At 44.9% G+C, this 22,381-nt stretch overlaps 1 protein-coding gene across 1 annotated transcript; it reads right to left on the reverse strand.

Annotated features, from left to right (window-relative positions):
* Nucleotides 1-1,434: 1,434 nt before the first annotated feature.
* LOC140581267 (uncharacterized) lies at nucleotides 1,435-7,883 on the reverse strand. Its single transcript, XM_072703425.1, has 2 exons — nucleotides 6,457-7,883; nucleotides 1,435-5,210 (listed from the first exon to the last, which is right to left on the reverse strand). Exons 1-2 carry the CDS (start codon nucleotides 7,759-7,761, stop codon nucleotides 5,085-5,087), a joined length of 1,431 nt encoding a protein of 476 aa, XP_072559526.1. The 5' UTR covers nucleotides 7,762-7,883; the 3' UTR covers nucleotides 1,435-5,084.
* Nucleotides 7,884-22,381: the final 14,498 nt, after the last annotated feature.

The raw sequence follows: 22,381 nt of genomic DNA on the forward strand, positions 1-22,381 counted from the left end.
TAATGAAAAAAGTAGCCTACTTTGCTACAAACCCTGTAATTTGTAATAATATTTTTAAAATTACTTTTTGTTATATGTAGCCTACAAGTCACAATACTAAATCAATATAAGCTGATAACGCAACATGTTAGGGTAGAGATTGAAGCAAGGTTGAATTGATCAATTAGAGCAAGTTTGTTAGGCAAACTACACTATACAGCTCATGTCCACTTAAGGTTATACAGTAACTCACTACAAAGTTCATAATCTTTGCCCAACTCACCATGTCTCAGTTTAATGTTAAGGAAACCTTCACACAGCCCTTGTCGTTGTCTCACTACTTGCACACTGGCAGGCAAAGTGTGGCATGCACGCACACACGCACCGCCACACTTAACTTTAATGTTACTATAGCTAGCTACTATCCTTTCTTTCACTTGCAGATCCTTGTCTCACCAGCACTGTAATCCCAATTAAAGCGCATTCTTAAAACCATTGAGTTCTTCCACAAATAATTTGTTCACTGTAGTTTTAGCAATGTCCAGTTTGACAGCACTCATTTGGAATTCATTGTGTATAACTTATACTGCCAAGATTTCCACTTTGCTGTATCGTGTGCTTTCTCTGTAGTCTCTTCCAATTTTACCTCTCCAATTTGTATTACTACAATTTCAAACTTAAAGCATCCAGTCTGCTATTCTAACTCAATCAGCATGACAGAGTAAACTTCAGCCTTGTCCTTGTCAACTCACATGGGCAATGACAGTGCGGCCTGGAGGGGGGTGATTGGGAGGAACAGTCTCCTTGATCTGAACCCGAGTGGTGTTCTCTTACTGGACTTGGTTTGGAACTTGCATGGTTTGTCCATAACGAACACCATGTTCGAGCATAAGGGTGTCCATAAGTGGACATGGTACGAAAATGCCTAGGGCTACAGGTCGATGATCGATTTCATAATCGTATCATCTGATCTGCGGCCTTCTGTCTTGGACACTCGGGTGAAGAGAGGGGCAGAGCTGTCAACTGATCACCACCTGGTGGTGAGTTGGCTCAGGTGGCAGGGGAGGAAGCCGGTCAGACCTGGTAGGCCCGGGTGCATAGTGAAGGTCTGCTGGGAACGTCTGGCAGAGGCTCCTGTTCGCCAGAGCTTTAACTCGCACCTCCGGCAGAATTGCAACTGCATACCAGGGGAGGTTGGGGACATTGAGTCTGAATGGACACTGTTCCAGACCTCCATTGTGGAAGCGGCCGTACGGAGCTGTGGCTGCAGGGTGGTCGGTGCCAGTCATGGTGGTAACCCTCGTACCTGATGGTGGACACCAGAGGTGAGGGGGGCTGTCAAGCAGAAGAAGGAGGCTTACCGGGAATAATTAGCCTGGGGGTCTTCGGGGAGCTGACAGGTACCGGCAGGCCAGGCGGTACGCGGCTCAGGCGGTTGTGGAACCAAAAAACCGGGCGTGGGAGGAGTTTGGTGAGGCCATGGAAAGTGACTTTCGGTCGGCCTCAAAAAGGTTCTGGCAAACCATCCGGAATATCAGGAGGGGGAAGCAGCTCCTGGTTCCTAATATTTATAGTGGGGAGGGGGTGCTGATGACCTCACATGGGGACATCACCCGGAGGTGGAAGGAATACATTGAGGACCTCCTCAACCCTTCCTCAGATACATCTGCGCGCACTGCCTTTGAGACATTTGAGGACACAGAGCCCGAGGGTGCTGGGGGGACTTGCCCATCACTGGGACTGAGGTGGCCAGGGTGGTTAAAGATGTACATGGTGGCCGGGCCCCGGGGGGGGATGAGATCCACCCGGAGTACCTAAAGGTTCTGGATGTTGTGGGGCTGTCATGGCTGACACGCCTTCTCAACAGCATGTGCAGATCTGGGGCAGTACCACTGGATTGGCAGACCGGGGTGGTGGTCCCCTTATTTAAGAAAGGGGACCGGAGGGTGTGTTCCAACTATAGGGGGATCACACTTCTCAACCTTCTCAGCCTTCCTGGGAAAGTCTATTCCGGGGTACTGGAGAGGAGGGTGAGATCGATAGTCTAATCTCGGATTCAGGAGGAACAATGCGGTTTTTGTCCTGGCCGTGGAACACTGGACCAGCCTTACACCCTTGTGAGGGTACTGGAGGGGGCCTGGGAGTTTGCCTATCCAGTCTACATGTGTTTTGTGGACTTGGAAAAGGCTTATGACCGGGTTCCCCGAGGTACCCTGTAGGGGGTGCTTCAGGAGTATGGGGTTGGGGTTCCACTATTGTGGGCAATTCGGTCCCTGTATGAATGGAGCAGAAGCTTGGTCCGCATTGCCAGTAATAAGTCGGACGTGTTCTCAGTGCGGGTTGGGATCCACCAGGGCTACCCTTTGTCATGGGTCCTGTTTATAATATTTATGGACAGGATTTCTAGGCGCAGCCAGGGTGTTGAGGGTGTCCAGTTTGGTGGCCTCAGGATTGCTTTTTGCGGACGATGTCGTCCTGTTGGCTTCATCTGCTGGGGACCTCCAGTGTGCTCTGGGGCGGTTTGCAGCTGAGTGCGAAGCGGCGGGGATAAGGATTGGAACCATGGTTCTCAATCGGAGTGGCGTCTGCAGATTTGCAGGTGCTTAACCGGTTCATCGTGGCTAAGAAAGAACTGAGCCAGAAAGCAAAGCTCTCGATATATTGGTCCATCTTCGTCCCTACCCTCACCTATGATCATGAGCTATGGGTAATGACCGAAAGAATGAGATTGCGAATACAGGCGGCCGAAATGAGGATTCTCCACAGGGTATCTGGGCTCTCCCTTAGAGATAAGGTGAGAAGTTTGGATACCCAGGAGAGTCTCAGAGTAGACGTCGAAAGGAGCCAATTGAGGTGGATTGGACATCAGGCACGGATGCCTCCTGGGTGGCTACCCGGAGAGGTTTTCTGTGCATGTCCTACAGGGAGAAGGCCCCGGGGCAGGACACGCTGGAGGGATTATATCTCTCGGTTGGCCTGGGAACGCCTCGGCATCCCCCCACAAAGAGCTGGTAGAGGTAGCTGGGGAGAGGGAGGTCTGGGTATCTCTCCTGAAGCTGCTTCCCCCACGACCCAAACCCCGGACAAGCGGAAGGTAATGGAATGCAACCTATTTTGGTGAAATTGTTTTTAAAAATCATCAAATCAGAGCAATAAATGGCATGGCTTAAATATACTTAAAAATCTAAGGTAATGCCAATTGCTCTACATAAAAAAAAACTGATCCAAACCGACATGTTCCTGACATGTTCGCAAGTTCGTAAGAATGACCCATATATTATTTATTTAATGGTTCAGCTTAAATTTGTCATCTACAGATTATTAATTTACAACAAAAATAATACTTGCAAGCAAATACAAAGTGAACGGTGTTTGATGAAATGATGGCAAAAAGAAATGTGAAGCCATTGCATTTGGCAAATGGCTCTAAAAAGGACTAAACTCTTATAAAACAAAACTTTTCGGGATTCCCAACTTTGATCAGCTGGCAGACTACCCCAACACTTTGGATGTAGCTAATTTCAGGTTTATAATGGAATTATATAGATTTGCCGTGAGATTTCTTGCATGAGCGTGAAGGTCTGAAAGTGAGCGTCACGCCTGATGCATAAATTGGCAACCCCTGATATTTTATTAACCTTTCATAAACAATATAGGAGGAATTTTTGTTCTTGTGCATGCCACCAGTTTTCATGTAGTTCAGGAACCGTTTCCCCCTTCAGATCCACATTGCGTATGAATGTTTCTTGCAGCTCATTTCCGGTGAGTTCCTTAACATTAGAATTCATGGAAAAATTAGGCTCTCCTCATGAGGAGCCCCCCCCCTTACTCCCCACACAAGCTGCCCGCCCCCTCTCCAGCACCATTAACACCTTCTGTTTTGCAAATGAATCACAGTCACCCAGTCAAAGTTATCCCCCAGCCTGAAGTCACTTCTACTGAGGTCTGCACTAAAGTGTTTATCTAGCGGTATCTCATAAATACATGCTTTATATATTGCATATACATACACTACCAGTCAAATTTAGAACACCCAAATTTTTGCATTTTTTAATTGAGAAGTATGCAATTTAATGTCTCATTGCACTCTGAAATGAAAGCATAGTACAAATAAGCAATTGGAGTTAAAAGAGAAATCATGGAATCAATTTATAGACCAAAATGTATTCTAAACTTCTGACTCAAAGTAGCCACCTTTGGCAGATATAACAGCAGAACACACTCGTGGCATTCTTTCTACAATAGAAATCAAATATTCTTCCCTAAACATTAGGCCACCACTGCCCTATGTCATTTGGGTTTATTATTTATAGTCTTACTCTTTCTTGTAATGGGTTGTAGAAAAATAACTAAAAAGAATGCAATTCAAACCCTTTTTTGTAAACTGTAGCCAAGATAGTATACTCAAACACTGTGTAATGAAGAGAAATTGACATACCTTTGTCTTCAATATGACAAGTTTCATAACATTTTAAGACGATTAAAAAAAATCACAATTAAAGCTCATGCGATGAAAATTATTCTTGTTCAGATGCTAACACAAAATTCACACAAAATTTTGTCTGAATAAACTACAATATATAACATATTCTCATGTTGCCTCCTAAAAATATGTTCCCAAATCAATTAATGTGCAGGAATGCTACCAATTCTGTCATTTTCCACCAACACTGACATCTGCACTTGTGGCCCTAGATAAGGAAAGGGCCTCTGTGTATTCTGCTTTGTGTCTTGCATGGAGCCTGAGGTCTGCAGCCAGCCTCTGACTGTAATGTCAGGATTCAGACTTCTTCCTCAGAATTCTCTGATTATTATTTCACGTGCCCGAATCCTCTTCTGTAAAATACACAACTGTGTAATTTTTCAGTAGTTTATAAAACTGCTTTGCAGTCGAAGTCTACCTTCAAAATATACTGTAACTATTAAAACACTGCCTCCGAATCTTTGTCAAACAAATCCTAAACATCAACAGGACTAATGAGGGGGACCCAACATACTGGTATTTCACAAATACAATTCAGAAAAATTCAAGAACCAACTTACTGGACTAACTGTGATAATGAACTGTCAAGTGAGTGCTTCTCAATGTGTCCTAATCGAGATCATCACTGGGAGCACTGGTAGGGCCTCTCTCCTGTGTGAATCCGCTGGTGATTCTTTAGGGTTCCTGACTTACTAAAGCTCTTCCCACACTGAGAGCACTGGTAGGGCCTCTCTCCTGTGTGAATCAGCTGGCAGGGCTAGACATAAGCCGCGGCACCGCGGCCAATGGCCGTCGTGCCTTTCAAAATTGGCCGCACGCCTCCTCAAAATTGAAGTACCTTACGGCCAAGATTGGCCTGCCTTTAATGTTTGTCTGGCCGTATGCCCCCTTTTTACCGAAAGTAACGTTCATTACACAAAAGACTTGCGCACGACACGGTCCACTTTACCTCGTCAACAATCGATGCATCTGTACTGAACCCGAACCCAACCTTCGATACGAGAAACGAGGTCGACCCGCACATCTCGTAATTCCCAACTACTGAATGAACCGCAATGAATTCTGGACTAATACGATCATGTGTTCGTCGCATGATTGGCTGGTACGGTATGTATCGTCCAGCCTACTATGGAGCCACAGCAATGACAATGGTGCATCATCGGGGGTTACGTTTTTGATTGGAAAAGCCATCCGTCGGTTTCCGAATAACAGATAGGTGTCCTCTTCGGTAATCATCGTGTAGTTGTCGTCTGCTGCTTATGCTGTCACCATGCTTCGCAAAGATTGAGAACGTAAAAGAAAGCAAGCTGAACTCGCGGCTACTGCCGCAAAATATTGCAAATTATCTACTTCGTTCAGGTAAGTGTCAGATGGTGTTGTAAAAAAACATTTGCCGAGGCAGAGCAGATTTGACTCAGAGAAGTACCAAGCTCTGCTGGGAGGATATAGGACTGGTAGCGTGCAGTGTGCAAAAAACAAACGTCAAGTCAATTGTCATGTACACTAAAAGAATACGGGTGTTCTGAGCAAACAAATACAAAAATATTGACGGCTCCTTTATTGTTGGATTTTGTTTTTTGAAATAAAGCTATATATATATCTATAAATATATATACCGTATATATTCTGTCTCAAATCGAAGGTCGTATTGCGTAGGTTGTCTAAACTTGGTAATTACAGTAATTGGTAATTAGTGACTCAGTATTGGCCCAATGCCTTTTTGGAAAGTTTCTGCTTTTTTGAAAATAAAAAAATGCATCCTTTATGGAAATAAAATTCCTCCACAAGGCCCGAGGTGTCCTATGAAATTTAAGTAAATGAAAAAAACATTTTTTCAAATTAAAATTTTTAATTTGTCAATGACTTCACAAAAAACAATACCACTGCACACTAGCTAATTTACTCCAGATTTTGGGCTTAATGGCCTTGTGCCCTAGAAAATATGAATAGCCAAGGCCAAAGTGGCTGTGCCCTCCTAAATCCTTATGTCTAGCCCTGAGCTGGTGTTTCTTTAGGTTTCCTAACTCACTAAAGCTCTTCCCACACTGGGAGCACTGGTAGGGCCTCTCTCCTGTGTGAATCTGCTGGTGGACCTTTAGGGTTCCTAATTGACTGAAGCTCTTCCCACACTGGGAGCACTGGTAGGGCCTCTCTCCTGTGTGAATCCGCTGGTGTTTCTTTAGGGTTCCTAACTCACTAAAGCTCTTCCCACACTGGGAGCACTGGTAGGGCCTCTCTCCTGTGTGAATCCGCTGGTGGATCTTTAGGGTTCCTGATTGAATAAAGCTCTTCCCACACTGAGAGCACTGGTAGGCCCTCTCTCCTGTGTGAATCAGCTGGTGTTTCTTTAGGTTTCCTAACTCACTAAAGCTCTTCCCACACTGGGAGCACTGGTAGGGCCTCTCTCCTGTGTGAACCCGCTGGTGATTCTTTAGGTGTCCTAAATGTCTGAAGCTCTTCCCACACTGGGAGCACTGGTAGGGCCTCTCTCCTGTGTGCATCCGCTGGTGATTCTTTAGGGTTCCTAGCTCACTAAAGCTCTTGCCACACTGGGAGCACTGGTAGGGCCCCTCTCCTGTGTGCATCCGCTGGTGATTCTTTAGGGTTCCTATCTCACTAAAGCTCTTCCCACACTGGGAGCACTGGTAGGGCCCCTCTCCCATGTGAATCCGCTGGTGATTCTTTAGGGTTCCTATCTCACTAAAGCTCTTCCCACACTGGGAGCACTGGTAAGGCCTCTCTCCTGTGTGAATCCGCTGGTGGACCTTTAGGGGTCCTAAATGTCTGAAGCTCTTCCCACACTGAGAGCACTGGTAGGGCCTCTCTCCTGTGTGAATCCACTGGTGACTCTCTAGGTATCTTAACTCACTAAATCTCTTCCCACACTGGGAGCACTGGTAGGGCCTCTCTCCTGTGTGAATCCGCTGGTGGATCTTTAGGGTTCCTGACTGAATAAAGCTCTTCCCACACTGGGAGCACTGGTAGGGCCTCTCTCCTGTGTGAATCCGCTGGTGATTCTTTAGGTGTCCTAAATGTCTGAAGCTCTTCCCACACTGGGAGCACTGGTAGGGCCTCTCTCCTGTGTGAATCCGCTGGTGGATCTTTAGGGTTCCTAACTCACTAAAGCTCTTCCCACACTGGGAGCACTGGTAGGGCCTCTCTCCTGTGTGAATCCGCTGGTGGATCTTTAGGTGTCCTAATCGACTGAAGCTCTTCCCACACTCAGAACACAGATGGGACGACTTCTCTGTACGAGTCTGCCTGTGTATTTTACAGTCTCTGTTTATATTAAAAGTCATCTCACCCTGGGAACCCTGTTGTGCTGTCAGTGTGTATGTACTGGCTTCTTCCAGGGTACTGAGTATGTCTGTACTGGGCTGAGTGGCACTGGGGCCAGCAGAAGCTGGTGAATCCTGGGTTGTGTTGATAGATCCGGTCCTCAGCTGTATGAGATACTCGTTGGGGTGAGATATTTTGATATGTCTGTGCAGGTCAATGTCTGCAATGTAGGAGAATGGATCCTGAGAGCAAGCAAAGGTTTGGGAGGATTCATCCACTCTCCTTGCTGAGGGAAGATGGAGACACAGCAGTCAGTACGGAGATGGAACAGGGTTAATAGACAAAAATTATCAGGAAAATAGTGAATAAGGCAAACATATCATCCAAAGAGCCTTCGTTACTCCATACGCAGTTCATGTTCACAGTGTGCTATTCACACTGCAATCTCTGACATGCTTGAACTGAACTACACAGAGCACCAACACTGCTGGTTTGAAATGGCAACTTGAAGTACAAACTATTACCTCCAAATACACCAAAACAACTGCGGTTTTGATGGTATGTGTTAACCCACTAGTGTCTGAGGCCTCTTTTCCACTTTCGGGGTAGTCTGACATGCCTTGACATTTTAAAATATTTCACCTATCTAAAAAACATTTATCCCAAAGTGTTACATGTGCTTTTATTCAGCACAAACTCAGCACCAATAATCTGAGACCACTTAGAATGTTGTTATTCTATTTTTTGTTAAAATCAACTTTAAAACATATGCTTTCCAAAAACCTACTTTCAGACATGCTGAGAAATTGTAAAAAAAAAATCACATTATAGACATTTCTAGCCAAGACTTTTGAGCTCTGAAGCTTAGACACAGGGGTTGGCTACACATAGGTGAAAGAGACATTCTGAAATTTTATGTGGTTTGATTACTAAAGTGTTAGAACTTTAGAGTGACACTCTTTTTCTCAAAGTCAGTAGCCTTCACAATGAATATTGATGAGATAGGTCCTCCTCGCACCTGTAGTAGTTTGCATACTGTCAATAGCCCATCAGTCTGGAATGTCACTGCACCCCACACCCATCACTTTGGAAAGGCAGTTTGAAACGCGAGAAAAGTAGCAACAATAAAATCCCTTTCACAGTTTATTGGTAGATGGAATGAAAAATGAAAAACTGTGACCATATAAATATAGAAAGCGATAAATATGATGCAGTGACTATTATTAACGCTCTGGGGACAAGGGCATCGGCGACCGCATATCTTTCTCATGTATTTCAGTTTATATCTCGCTGAAATCATTATGTAGGATACTACATTATTTGTATTTTTATACATATCCCACGTTTATTTATACCAAAAACCACTTAACATTCTGCTGTTAGCCAATGAAACCTCCCCAATGATTATATATACTGTGGTTTTCCAGCGCTGTTTTTGATTATCAAAAGGTATAGGGTGTTTTATTTGCACACTTTGTGTTTGTTTTATTTGGAGAGTATATTTTACTTTTAGATTTCATACTTTATCTGTGCTGTTGATTAGAAAAGCCCGCAACTGTATAGCTTGTTAATAACCAATTCCGATTTTGTAAACCAACGCGCTACTCCAGTAGTCTTTTTTTCTAGATACTCTGTTACTCTCACTAAAGTAATGAGATTGAGCTCTTTTACACCGACTTCCGTTGTTATAATATTGAAGTAACCGTACTTTTACTCGAGTACAGAATTCGACTACTCTACCCACTTCTGCAAACATACAAGCATGTATTACGTAACTAAATGTCTCCCGGCGGAATGCGCAACTAGCTAGCTACATTAGCAGTCACAGCTACGAACCCATCCCCCACAAACGCCTTACCGTGCCGCAAATGCCTCCTCCTGTCAGTGACTCGAAAGTTGTTTCCCCAAACAGTATTTTCCTGTTCAGTCGTAATTAGACCCACGATTGTAACGTCTGCTGACTGCTGCAGCCTGGCCGAATAATTAGAAGGCTCTGGCTGCACACCTTCACCAGGAGGGTCTCCACTAGAAGGCCGGAAACACGTGATCTTCACAAGCGAGTCCGGACATGACATTATGCAAACTACGCCATGGAGGCAGTACCAGATATCACACGACCTCCACGCACAGCCCGGACTTGTTAGTGCGAGAGTGTTTTTTTATCTTTTCTGTTAAGTAATTTTTTTTTTTTTATAATTTTTTATTTTTAAAATTAAACTCCTTTATTTCGTCTTCAACAAAATACAATATCCGAGCAGGGGGACAGCACAGGTAAGTCAAAACAGGCCAAACGTAAGAGTACAAAGTTTACAGGCACTTTTGGTCTTCACCTTCTATAGCATTAAAAAATAAAACTAAATAATTTTTAAAAGCTACAGTGTTGGGGAAGACCTTCATATAGCTACAGTTATGTTAATAAAATTTTGCAATTAAAATAATATTGTTGAGCAAGAATTCAGTATCCTTCTCTTCAAGGAAAACCGCAAACTTAATGGTGAGATACTCTAAGTGTGGTATTACATTTTGTGAAGATAAACAATTAAACAGAGTAGACCAAAAAGCATTGACCACTGTACAAGAGAAAAATAAATGTTCCTGGGATTCACTCTCATTATCAGAGAAAGAACATAAATCTTCCAAGTCGTCTAAATAGTGGGAGAGTGTTTAGCTTTGTCGAAAGAAAAAAGTGGGTAAAACAAGCAACAATAGTAGCATTCTAGCAGCTGGAGTTTTAGAAAGTTTTGACCGGTGTTTTTTTTCTCTCTCCAAATTTAGCTTTAGATTGATTACTTAAGCTTGGACTGACTGTATCCGCATACTCCCCTGTTCCAGAGTTCGTAGTTTCTAATTAATGCCATACAGATTTTGCTACTGGAAAATTAAAAAAATATTTTAAATATTTATTTAGTTCCGAATCTTTAGTGAACTAGGCAGCTCTGTTACAAATGTTACATGTGCTGTGAATTGAAGTAATTATTACTGTACATGACAATTATTCTTATTAATTGTACTATTTTAGATGCACATATCTATATGGGATGCTAATTCATAGCCGGTTCTGGATGAATGCAACACATGGACTGCCAGAAAGCTCCCTACAGACTAAAACAGAATGATGATCTGGATGACCTCGATCCCTTTCTTTTTGTGTTTCAGTACAAAGAAGATATGGAACACTTTCTTAAAAACTGTGTTGATAATCAGCACCTCCGGGTCAACGCTATGTTTTTATTGCCTTAGAGATGAGCTGCAGTGCCCATCACTAGTGTTTATTTAAAGTAAATTTTTAAGAACTTTGCTTTAATAACCATATCATTGTAATAAAAATAGTTCAAAGTAGACTAAATTTTGTTTGTTGGTTTCCTAAGTTTATTATGTGGTTGCGATAAGCGACAATCACATATTGTTATTCCTTATATTCTTATTTTTTTTATTCCACTCACTTTTTCTAGACGCTCCTCCTACATTTTCTGCGGAAATGCATCTCTAGTTATTTATGCAATTGTGTATATTTTATATTTATATTAGTGCTGTCAAATGATTAAATTTTTTAATCAGATTAATCACAGGGTTCCTGTGGATTAATTTTGATTAATCATGATTAAATATCATTCATTTTTAATCTATATTAATCACATTTAATTTTGCATGAGCAAACAGACTCAAGAAAAAAGGGAATATATATGCACTTAACATGTTTATTGAACATCTTGAACATGAGTCGGATGCATTCCATCTGCCACAGAAGTGCAATACCATGGACCCATATCAAAAAGCAAGATTTTTTGCTTAGCCGGACAACTTGTCGGATTTAAGGTACCTCAGTTTAAATGGTCTTTATCTTCGTTCGCTTACAATTAGCACGAACTACTGTAAATCCGACAAATAATCCAACTAATCATGAAGTCCAATTCTAGCCTGGTTAATTGCCATTGTTAGCAGTATCAGTTGATAACACATTACGTGCGGTGCTTTACATATAAAACTCCGTAGCAACACATCCACAGATAAGTTGGACAGTATAGCGTGTGCGACCGATTTAATGAGCCACAAATGAGAAGTAGTGCTTACACAGTATAAGACTACAACTTTCCCTTCTGTTGGTAAAGGGCGCAGCCATCTTGGATTCTGAACTCGGGATCCTCTGAGCTGCTCCGAGATATTTCTTGGATGTCTGAGAAACGCCAAGAGCAGAGAAACGGGACCGCATGTAGTCACTTCCGGCTTCAAAACTCCGGAATCCGACTCGGAATACAAGTTCCGAGGGGAAATGGAACGCACTAAAACTACCCGAAATGGGTTGACAGAGACATTTCAGTGATTTGAATCATTCTGCGCTGCAGATGGGATAATTGCGTTAAAAATTTTAATCAGATTAATCATGATGATGGATTAATCCGCGTTAACCCGTTAATTTTGACAGCCCTAATTTATATTTTTCAAACATTTTATCAAATTCTATAGGAGCATTTCTTACACAGTAACAGAAAAGTAAGCCTTATGCTTAAGATCAAGCATAGACCATGACAAAAAGGTTTCATGACCAAAAACAGTGGAGACTTTACTGTAGAAGAAACAAGGCACAGGAGTCACAATATTTGATAGCAGCCACCAAATCCTGTGACCCCAAAGCAACAAGGGAAAAATCAGGGACACTGCAGTGAAAAGCACTTCAGGCGACTTGTCATCATTGTACATGATAATATTATAAAGATTTCATGACTGGGTTACACCATCCACCTTCAACAGAGGGGTCACAATATTTGATAGCAGCCACCAAATCCTGTGACCCCAAAGCAACATGGGAAAAATCAGGGACACTGCAGTGAAAAGCACTTCCGCTGCATCACCATAAATAGAAATTGTAATCCTGGAAAGATTTCATAACTGGGGTGTACAGGTCAGCTCTGTCAAAGGGGTGACTAATTAACACCACTTTCATCAGATTTTGTGACCTAGGTGTGGCTACTGAACAAGCAACAATGTACCGTTCATCTTCAGGCAACAATGTGCTGAGTGGGTCTTTAAAAAGACATGTTCATCGACTTCATACGCTTCAGACAGCTGTTGTCTCATTGTATCCAGCATTCTTACATTTGCCGACACTTGAAAATTGGCTTGCCACCTGTCAGTACTGGCATGGTCCAGTTTAATACAGTAAGGAGCATTTTATTCCAGCTCCAGTATGACACGATCCCACATTACTCGAGACAAGTGGCGATGCTATATTTAATCGTGACAGTAAATGTAGTGCACTACAATACAGAATATCACAAAATTGGCTGCATCAGCCGATTGGGTAACAGTTGTGTATCAGAATGTAAGACGGCAGTTAAGTAGCATAAAGTAAGATGATGAAACTGAGAAGCAGAACTATCGTGTTGTTTTTTTCGCAATTATGTCTTTGATATTTCCCTTACAGACATTGTAAAGTGGAGATAACTTAAAATAAAAATAAAAACAAAACGAAATAAAACTAAATAAAATAATATGAAGTAAAATTAAAGCGAATAAACGGGGAAATTAGACACAGCACTGCCGACGTGTTTCGGAGCTCAGAAATAGCCACTCTCGTACCCTCCTACATATTTTGCGAGAACATAAGTTAAATTGCGTTGCGTAAAATGGGGAGAGTGCTCGTGCACGTGGACGGGAACCTCGCGAACATGTACAGCAGTCACAGAATTCGATGGTCACAGAATTTGGTGTAACACCTGTTTTACAATTAGCGCAGAGTTTGTGATAGTAGAAATAAGCGTCTTTAATATCAGACCCGGTGAAAAAATCAAGCGGATTGTTTTTAGTCTTGTATCAGTGCAGCTTTTATGAATAACGTGTAAAACAGACAGAGATTTGCACATTTATGTATAGGCCTACATAGAAATTATATCTCTCCCATAGTAAACAGTCTGATTTTAGATCATCGCTAGTAATGTACAAAGTTTTTCCATTGTCAGATATAAATGTATTTGTAACGTATTGATTTCATCATGTATACACATTTGAATGTTTTGACTTTGACTGCTTATTGTGTTGAGATTTTTGTTGTAATTTCTGGTTATTCATATAGATGCACAAATAAATTCTGAAGGCTGGTTCGTCACTGGAGCTTAATACTTGCAATGTCTGAAGTTGAAGTTTATTGTCATATGTACAAAGTACAGCGTACAGAGTACAATGAAATTCTTACTTGAAAACCCCTCCCTCACAGACAAAACATAAGACATAATACACAGAAGACATAGAAGACAAAGTAGTGCAGCAGCAATAAATAATAAATAGGTAAAGTGTCAGTACATAGTGTGGAGTAAGTTGCTGTTACTGTGTGTTGAATAGCCTGATGGCACTGGGGTAAAAACTGTTCCTGAATCGAGTCGTGCGTGAGTGAATTGTCCTGAGTCTCTTGCCTGATGGCAGGAAAGTAAAAAGTGCCAGTGCAGGGTGGCTGGGGTCTTTCAGGATGCTCTTAGTTTTCCTGAGACAGCGCGTGTTATAAATGTCCGTTATTGCAGGGAGTGGTGTGCCTGTGATCTGCTGAGCTGTTTTCTTTTTTCTTTTTTCAGGGGAGAATGGTCAGATTTATTAAAGCTAACAGGAAGGGCACAAATACAAAAGTAACAGCTTAGTAGACTAATGTTGTGCAGAAAGGAAAAGCTCATTGAACCTTGAAGCGGATGCAGACGAACATGTTTCTGTTTCGTTTCTGTCAGTTAAGAACAAGAAAAAAAACTTCAGTGGGCACATGACCAGCAGAACCAGATGACTGAAGAGTTGAAAAATTTCAGCTTGGCTGACTATCTTGATTCATGTTATGACATGCTGATGATAGGGATAGAATTTGGGCAAACAGCAACGATCATGTATTGGTCCTGCACTGTTTCAGAAGTACTGGTTGGTGGTGCAGTGTGTTCCCTGCACTCATTAGGCTGAGCTGGGCTTCGTTTGAATGCCACAGTGTACCTGAGCATTGCGGCTGGCTGATGCATCCCTTCATGGCTACAGTCTCGGCTTTTTCCCACGGATACCTGCAGCCATGTCGCAAAGCAGGCGTCACCTCAAGGTGCCTCAAGGATCCTGGTTTGATTTGGATGACAGTGACTTCACTTTCCTCCAGTGGCTGACAAAGTGTGCAGATCTCATCCCGAAAGAGCAGACTGGGGGTTATGCTGCTGGGATATGCTGCTTTTATTTGTAAATTTGAAGATAAGAAACAACGCTTTCCTGCGACCCTGATCAAGATAAACGGTTAGAAGATGGATGGATGGATTGTTTTAATTACATTAATTTATTTGTGTCAAGCTGACCTTGAATGTATTGATAGTGTAAATTATGATACTCTCTGAAAAAGGTAGTCCCGAGTTGATAATTTTGTTATTCCTCTGCAATAATAGTAACTATTTGTCAATTCTGTGTGCTATTAAACAGGCAGAATGTCACATAATGTTATACTATTTAACCGCTATAATGATACATTATATGTGAGTCTTTAAAATGAATCTTTTCCCAGAAAGGTTAAGCAGAAGAGCCAGTAGGCAGGACAGTCAAACGTCGCAGAATTCCACGGGGGAGCAGGATGTCCCCCCATGTCCGATACAAAGCAGTGACCTGTAGCTTCTTTTTTTTATTTTTTTTTATATATATATTCCCTCCTCCACCCCCCCTCTGCGGAGGACTACTTTATTTGTATTTGTTAATTTATTTTATTATTTATTTATTTTATATTTTTATTTACTTCCTCAAAAGAAGGAGAGGGAGGGGGGGGAAACAAAGGAGAAGAAGGGGGGAAGAGAGAGACAGGGAGAGAGAGGAGAAAAAAAAAGGGAGAAAAGAAAAAAACAAAACAGATAATCTGCTTCCATGTCTGCTGAAAAGAGAAAGACAACAACCAACATCTGTACTAATCACAACGACCATCAAACGTTAAATGTTGTTGAACAGCACACATAACCAGCATTATAACACATGCCCAGAAACAACAGCCGATCAAGACAGTGTGTGTCTGTGAGCACGTGTCCGTGAGCACCTGTGTGCACACCTGTGTGTGTCAGCGCGCTGGTGTTCCTGAGGTTTCTCCATGTAAATGTCTAGTAGTGTGTGTGGGGAGCCACAGCCCCGCCCACCCAGGACATGAAGCTGACACGGAGGAGACCCGGGCACCAGACATCCAGAGCCCCCTCAGGGCACGGGAAGCCCAGGAGGACCACCGCAGGGACAATTGCAGCCCCCACCCAGAAAAGGGCAGAGGAGCGCTCTGGAAGGGGGCCATCCGGCAGCCACATCGCAGGAGCCCCAGGGGCCCGTGGCGGCAAGCACGCAGGCTCCGTCGGCGGCCGGCCACACCAGGGCAGACCGGACCCCGGGCCCAGAGGTCCAAGGGCCTCCCCACCCCCCAGCCGGGACCCGACAGGCAACCGCCGAGAGTGAGCCAGCACACACCAGAGCATCCAGCCCCGGACATCGAGAACCACCAACGCATCGGCAGCCGGGGGCCTCATCCACCAGCGGGGAGTGTGGCGGGGGGCAATAGAGCCTGAGATGTTATTTCAGGTGGAGTCTAAGACCCAACCTGACACATGCGTATAAACAAACAGGCGTACACAGACACAAGCATACGTTCCCACCCTCATGCACACATAAACAAATATTCACCCATTCACCCAACATGAAGACACACAGAAATGAACGCCGTACACACACTCACACTCCCCATATATACTCTATACTCCGAGATCCAGGCACCACCCCCCCCAGAGGGGCAATCCGCCACCAGACCTCGGAGATGGATCCCTTTTTTCCTCTGGCATGGGGACAAGAAGACCACCCCGGACCCCACAGCAGCCGAGAAGCCCACCAGCCCAGACCCCGACCGGACGGCCAGCTCTTCCCAGCCCCTGGCTCCAGATGGTGAACAGAGAACGGGGGTGTGAAAAGACCCCATGTCCCTCCGCCCGCTCATATGTGGTGTTGGTGTGTGTTGTTCTAAAGCGCTTTAAAACAGGGGAAGGGCAGGGCGCTAACCACCCTCTGCCAATCAGCACTTGGTGTCAGCTCGGCCCCTCCCCAGAACCCTCAGTGTCTATGTGCAACTTAAAATTGAGAAGTAGGCACTGGCACCAGAGGTAAGGCTGAATGAACAGACCGCCCTCTGGATGCCATTCCGTGTGCCCACCCCCAAGGCCCTAAATGTATGTGTCATGAGAGAGTAAGTAATGAGAGTGTCTAAGTTGTGATGTGTGATTGAGACACAGGTGGTCACGGGGGGTCAGAGGAGGAATACCTCCCCTGCATCCCAGCGACGCACCTGCACCTCAGAGCCCTACGTGTGTGTTGGAGTGACGGAGCGGGAGGAGGGAAGCATTTAGGGATGGGGAGGAAAGGATCGGGGGGGGGCAAAGTACCCCCCCTCTGGAGCCAGCTCCCCCACTGACCCCCATAAGCACCCCCCTTCCCCAAAATCCACCCAGGGCAGGAGGGCCGAGGCCCATCCAGTCCAGGGGCCTAGAGCAGCGGCACCACCGGGCACCACAGAGCCCAGGGCAGCCAACCAGACCCCACCACAGAGGGAAAAAACTACACCCACCCCACCATTCAGTCAACTCCCAGACTACATAAGACAATAGACACCCAGGTTGGGTCCATTCTCCTACTCTATTGAATTCCCCCCCACCCCCGCAGAGTGGATACCCCTAAGGCAGGGACCACCTGCGGACAGATGGTAACAACCTCCCCGCCAGCTAAAGAGGCCCCCAGCCCCTCCGACGCGCCGAAGGCCCCAGTGCACGCGCCAGCCCACACCCCGGCGACACACCCACCAGGACCCAAGCCCCCCCAGCCCAGCCGGAACCCCAGCCCGGAGGCAGAGCGCCCCCAGAACCCCAAGCCTGCCCCCGACCCACCCAAGAGCAGCACGGCCGCCAGGCCGGCAACCTACGTCCGCCGGCACAGGCTACCCCAGCAGCGCTGCATGCAGCCACCAGAAAGACGCCACCCAAGAGCCATCAAAGCCCCATCCAGGCCAGGACCGCAGTCCCAGCGCCGAAACCCCCCCCCCCCCCCCCAGGGAACCCCCAGACGCCCCAAGCCCATATGCACCCCCGCACACCAACAACAAAGACCGAAGTGGGACAAACCTGCGACCCCCCACCACCACTAGGTGATGGAGCTGATCAAAGGAGCCCAGAGAGATTGGTCTAATGTGGTGGCAGAAGCTGTATCAAGACTAATATGGTCCAGCAAACTCTCTCTATATTGGTTGATATTAAGGTTATTTTTATTTTTCCAGTTCATGAGGACAGTCCTCTTAGCAATGCATAAAGCGGTGAAAGCCATGTGGGTTGTGTTAATCTCTGTAGTGACATCATCTAGGTCGCTCAACAAGCAGACTGAAGGAGAGGCTGGAATGGTACATTTCAGACACTTTGATAAGTCGTCACAAATCCTGCGCCAGAACATCTGAGCAGGTGGACAGAACTAAAGAGCATGGATGTAATTGTCAGGTGTATCCCCTTGACAGTGTGAGCAGTTGTTAGAAGACGTAAAACCCATCCTGAACATCCGATGCCCTGTATAGTGCACTCTATGCAGGATTTTGTATTGTATTAATTGTAAATGTGGACTTCTAATCAGTTCAAAGGTTTTTAAACATGTCTTAGACCAGAAATTGTGGTCCCAGCTGATTGATAAATCTGCCTCCCATTTTGCAATAGGAAGGGATATTGATTCATCCATTTTCGAAAGTGTCCTGTATATTTTAGACAGTAATTTGGGGGTTTTGAGATTAAGGAATTCTGCCACACTTGGTGGTATTTGTAATTTGATTTGATTAGACTTGAATTTCCTTTTTACTATAGATTTAACCTGTTGATATTCTAAAAATCTATTCTTGTTAATCCCATGTCTTTTAACTAATAAGTCAAAGGGGATAAAGTCTATTTCTTCGAATATATGTTCCAAGTATTTAATACCTTTACAACTCCAATCCGGGAAATTTATCATATTATTGTTTAGTAGTATGTCAGGGTTGTTCCAGATGGGAGTACGTTTGCATGGGATTAATGAAGACTTTTAGAAACTCCCACCATGCTGTCAGAGAAGAGCTGATACTGATGCTTTTGAAGCATTCATGTCGTTTAATGTTTGAGCAAATGAATGGTAGATCCGAAATCTCTATGTTATTGCATCTAGCCAAGGTTCATCTAAGAGGGTATGTTTTAGCCACCCTGAGATGTTTTGAAGCCTGTTGGCTAAGAAGTAGTGGTGAAGGTTAGGCAGATCTATAGTCCTCCTTTGTCCTTGGTCCTTTACAGCGTTTTTAAGCTAATACGCGGTGGTTTATCTTTCCAAAGGAATTTAGAGATGGCGGAGTCCAGAGATCTAAACCAGTCAGGTGATGGTTTACTTGGAATCATTGCAAATAAATAATTAATTCTTGGTAACACCATCATTTTTATTGATGCAACCCTAAGCTGAGCTGTTTTCACCACCCTCTGCAGAGCTTTCTTGTCCTGGGCAGTGCAGCTGAGGATGGACTCCCCAGCGCACCTGTAGAAGCTGGTGAGGACAGAGGTGGAAACCCCAGCCTTCTTTAGGCGTCTGAGGAAGTGAAGTCATTGGTGGGCTTTTTTGGTGACCGCTGCTGTATGTTCTGAGGACTTGAGGTTGGCACTGAGGGTGACCCCAAGGAGCCTGAAGCTGCTGACCCTTTCCACAGCACCTCCTCCGATGTGGATAGGGGGATGAGCTGCATCCTGCCTCCTAAAATCCAAAACCATCTCCTTGGTTTTGCTGACGTTGAGAGAGAGGTTGTTCTCCTGACAGCACTCCTCTCTGTAGGCCGTCTCGTCATCGTTGACTGATCAGGCCCACAACGGTGGTATCATCAGCAAACTTGATTATTGTGTTGGAGCTGTGCCTGGACACACAGTCGTGTGAAAACAGGGAGTACAGCATTGGGCTCAGAACGCTTCCCTGTGGCGTGCCAGTGTTGAGGATCATTGTGGTGGAGGTGTTTTTGCCGATCCTCACATGCTGTGGTCTGTTGGTGAGGATATCCAGAACCCAGTTGCACAGAGTAGCACTGAGTCCCAGCGCCCGGATCAGCTTGGAGGGGATAACTGTGTTGAATGCAGAGCTGAAATCCACAAACAACAGTCTGGCATAGCAGTTCTTGTTGTCCAGGTGAGCCAGGGTGTTGTGGATGGTGTGTGAAATGGCGTCATCAGTGGATCTATTGTGACGATATGCAAATTGAAGGGGGTCCAGACCGGTCGGAATGGAGCTCAATATGTGCCCCATTACCAGCCTTTTAAAGCACTTCATTGTAATGGAGGTTAGTGCAATAGGCTGAAAGTCATTAAGGCAGCTAGTCCGTCAGCGTCTGAATCCCCCTCCACATCTGACGCGCGTCACGTGTGCAGTTAAACTGGGAGTTCACTTTGCTGCTGTACTCCCGTTTCGTGCTCCTGATGGCTTTCCGGAGATCGTATCTGCATTTTTTGTACAGGTCCGCATCTCCGGACTGGAAAGCACGCGTGCGCTCGCGGAGCTTTCGGCGGATGGTAGCGTTAACCCAGGGTTTCTGGTTGGGGAATGACCGTACAGTTTTAGTGGGAATACATTCCTCAACGCAGGTCTTAATGAAATCAGTGACCGCAGTGGTGTACTCGTCCAGGTCAGAGGATGAATCTCTGAACATGTCCCAGTCCACACAGTCAAAGCAGTCCTGAAGTTTCTCCTCTCCCTCCCATGTCCAGCGCTGCACCATGCATGTCATCGGCTCCTCGCGCTTTAGTATCTGCTTGTAAACAGGCAGTAACAGCACCGCGCTGTGATCGGAGGCGCCCAAGCGCGCGAGGCAGAGAGCGATATGCACCCCGATGTTCTGTGTAGCAGTGGTCGAGCGTGTTGTTTCCCCGAGTGGGGCCGGAGACATGTTGGTGATATTTTGGGTACACACTCTTAAAATTCGCCTTGTTAAAGTCCCCAGAGACAATGAACAGTCCGTTTGGCTGTGCATCCTCATGCCTGGTGATCAGCTGGTAGAGTTCACTTAGAGCGCGCTGTGTGTTCCCTGGTTGTGGGATATATACCACCGTCAGAAACACCATGCCGAATTCTCTCGGCAAATAGAACGACCGGCACTTTATCAGCAGGTACTCGAGGTCCGGAGAGCAGTTACGGGAAATAATTACCACGTTCGTGCACCACGAGTTGTTGACAAGAAAGCACACGCCACCCCTTCGTTTCTTCCCCGACATGTCCGATCAGCCCGATGGATTGAGAACCCCTCCGGTTGGACTGCATGGTCTGGAATGCTCTCGGTCAGCCACGTCTCCGTGAAACAGAGGACACAGCAGTTCCTCAGCTCTCTATGGAATAGAAGTCTTCCTCTGAGGTCATCCAATTTGTTGTCCAAGGACTGGACGTTTGCCAGGAAAACGCTTGGCATCGGTGGTCGTAGGCCGCGGCGTTTGTCTGACTTGCGCCCCAGCCCTACGGCCCCGTCTCCGCCCACGCGTCCTCCGGTTGCCTCCAGCTGGGTCGCGTTGACCGATGTGCTCGCGGGTGAGTAGCGAAGTCACCTCAGGGTCTAAAACAGCAATTTTTCCATATTGTTCGCCAATATTTAGGAGTGTTTGTCTATCGTACTGGATTAGACTACTCTCTGGCTGTGAACGAAAAAATTCACCGGATTTTGAAGCTATTGTTTTATTTATTACTTTTAAACAGCTATGCGCAATTAGTTGTAACTGTGCTAACTAGGGATGCTCATTTCGATTAATTTTCCCAACCGACAACCGCCGTTCGTTAACCGAACATTAACCGTTAACTGATTAGATTAGAATATTAAATTCCTCTGGGGTCGGCGGTCCCGCCGGCGGGATCTGACAGAAATTTCGCCAAACCATTTAAATAACTCTGCGAGGTTTTATCATATACACATTTAAAAAACACCCTCAGAAACCTTGGACGGTCTACTTTTCAAATATATATATAGGTAGAAACTAAATATATTTTTATAGCTTCGTGATACGAATAGAAAGAACAAGAGTGACTGACTTAAGCGTCTGTGTCTCGAAGCAGCTCTGATCGCCTTCCCACTTGCAAATTGCGCTATTCGCATGATAACAACATGATAATCCGACAGTTAGTATTGGATAAAGAAATATGTGAATACGCCCATTGTAACCGAAATAAAACAAGAGCACATGTCTGGGTAGTGTTTACACCGATCGGCTACAAGATAGCACACGGATACGTCTCTGCCGCTGAAGCTTTGCGCCAATGTTTCCATTTTCAGCAGCAAAGCTCGTACCTGTGTTCATGGCTCAGTGGGCTAAGCCTGTGTGCCTGTAATCACAGTCGCCGATTCAAACCCAGTGTATTTAGAACGTGAAAAGCGATCTTCAGCTGAGATGCCACAAAACTTCATACTACTACTAATAATTAAAATATATATAAAAACATTTTAAACCGTTTAACTGATAGTAATATTCGGTCAAAATTAATTATTTCGGTTAACGGTTAAACGGTCAAAAGGAGCATCCCTAGTGCTAACTTCTCTTGGTTCTCTGTTCAAAGGATACAAAATATGCAGATGTAACCTTGAGTGCAGACCCCAGGGACATTTCCACTGCCCAC

The sequence above is a fragment of the Paramormyrops kingsleyae genome, chromosome 20, assembly GCF_048594095.1.
Source record: "Paramormyrops kingsleyae isolate MSU_618 chromosome 20, PKINGS_0.4, whole genome shotgun sequence".
In the NCBI taxonomy this organism is placed as follows: domain Eukaryota; kingdom Metazoa; phylum Chordata; class Actinopteri; order Osteoglossiformes; family Mormyridae; genus Paramormyrops; species Paramormyrops kingsleyae.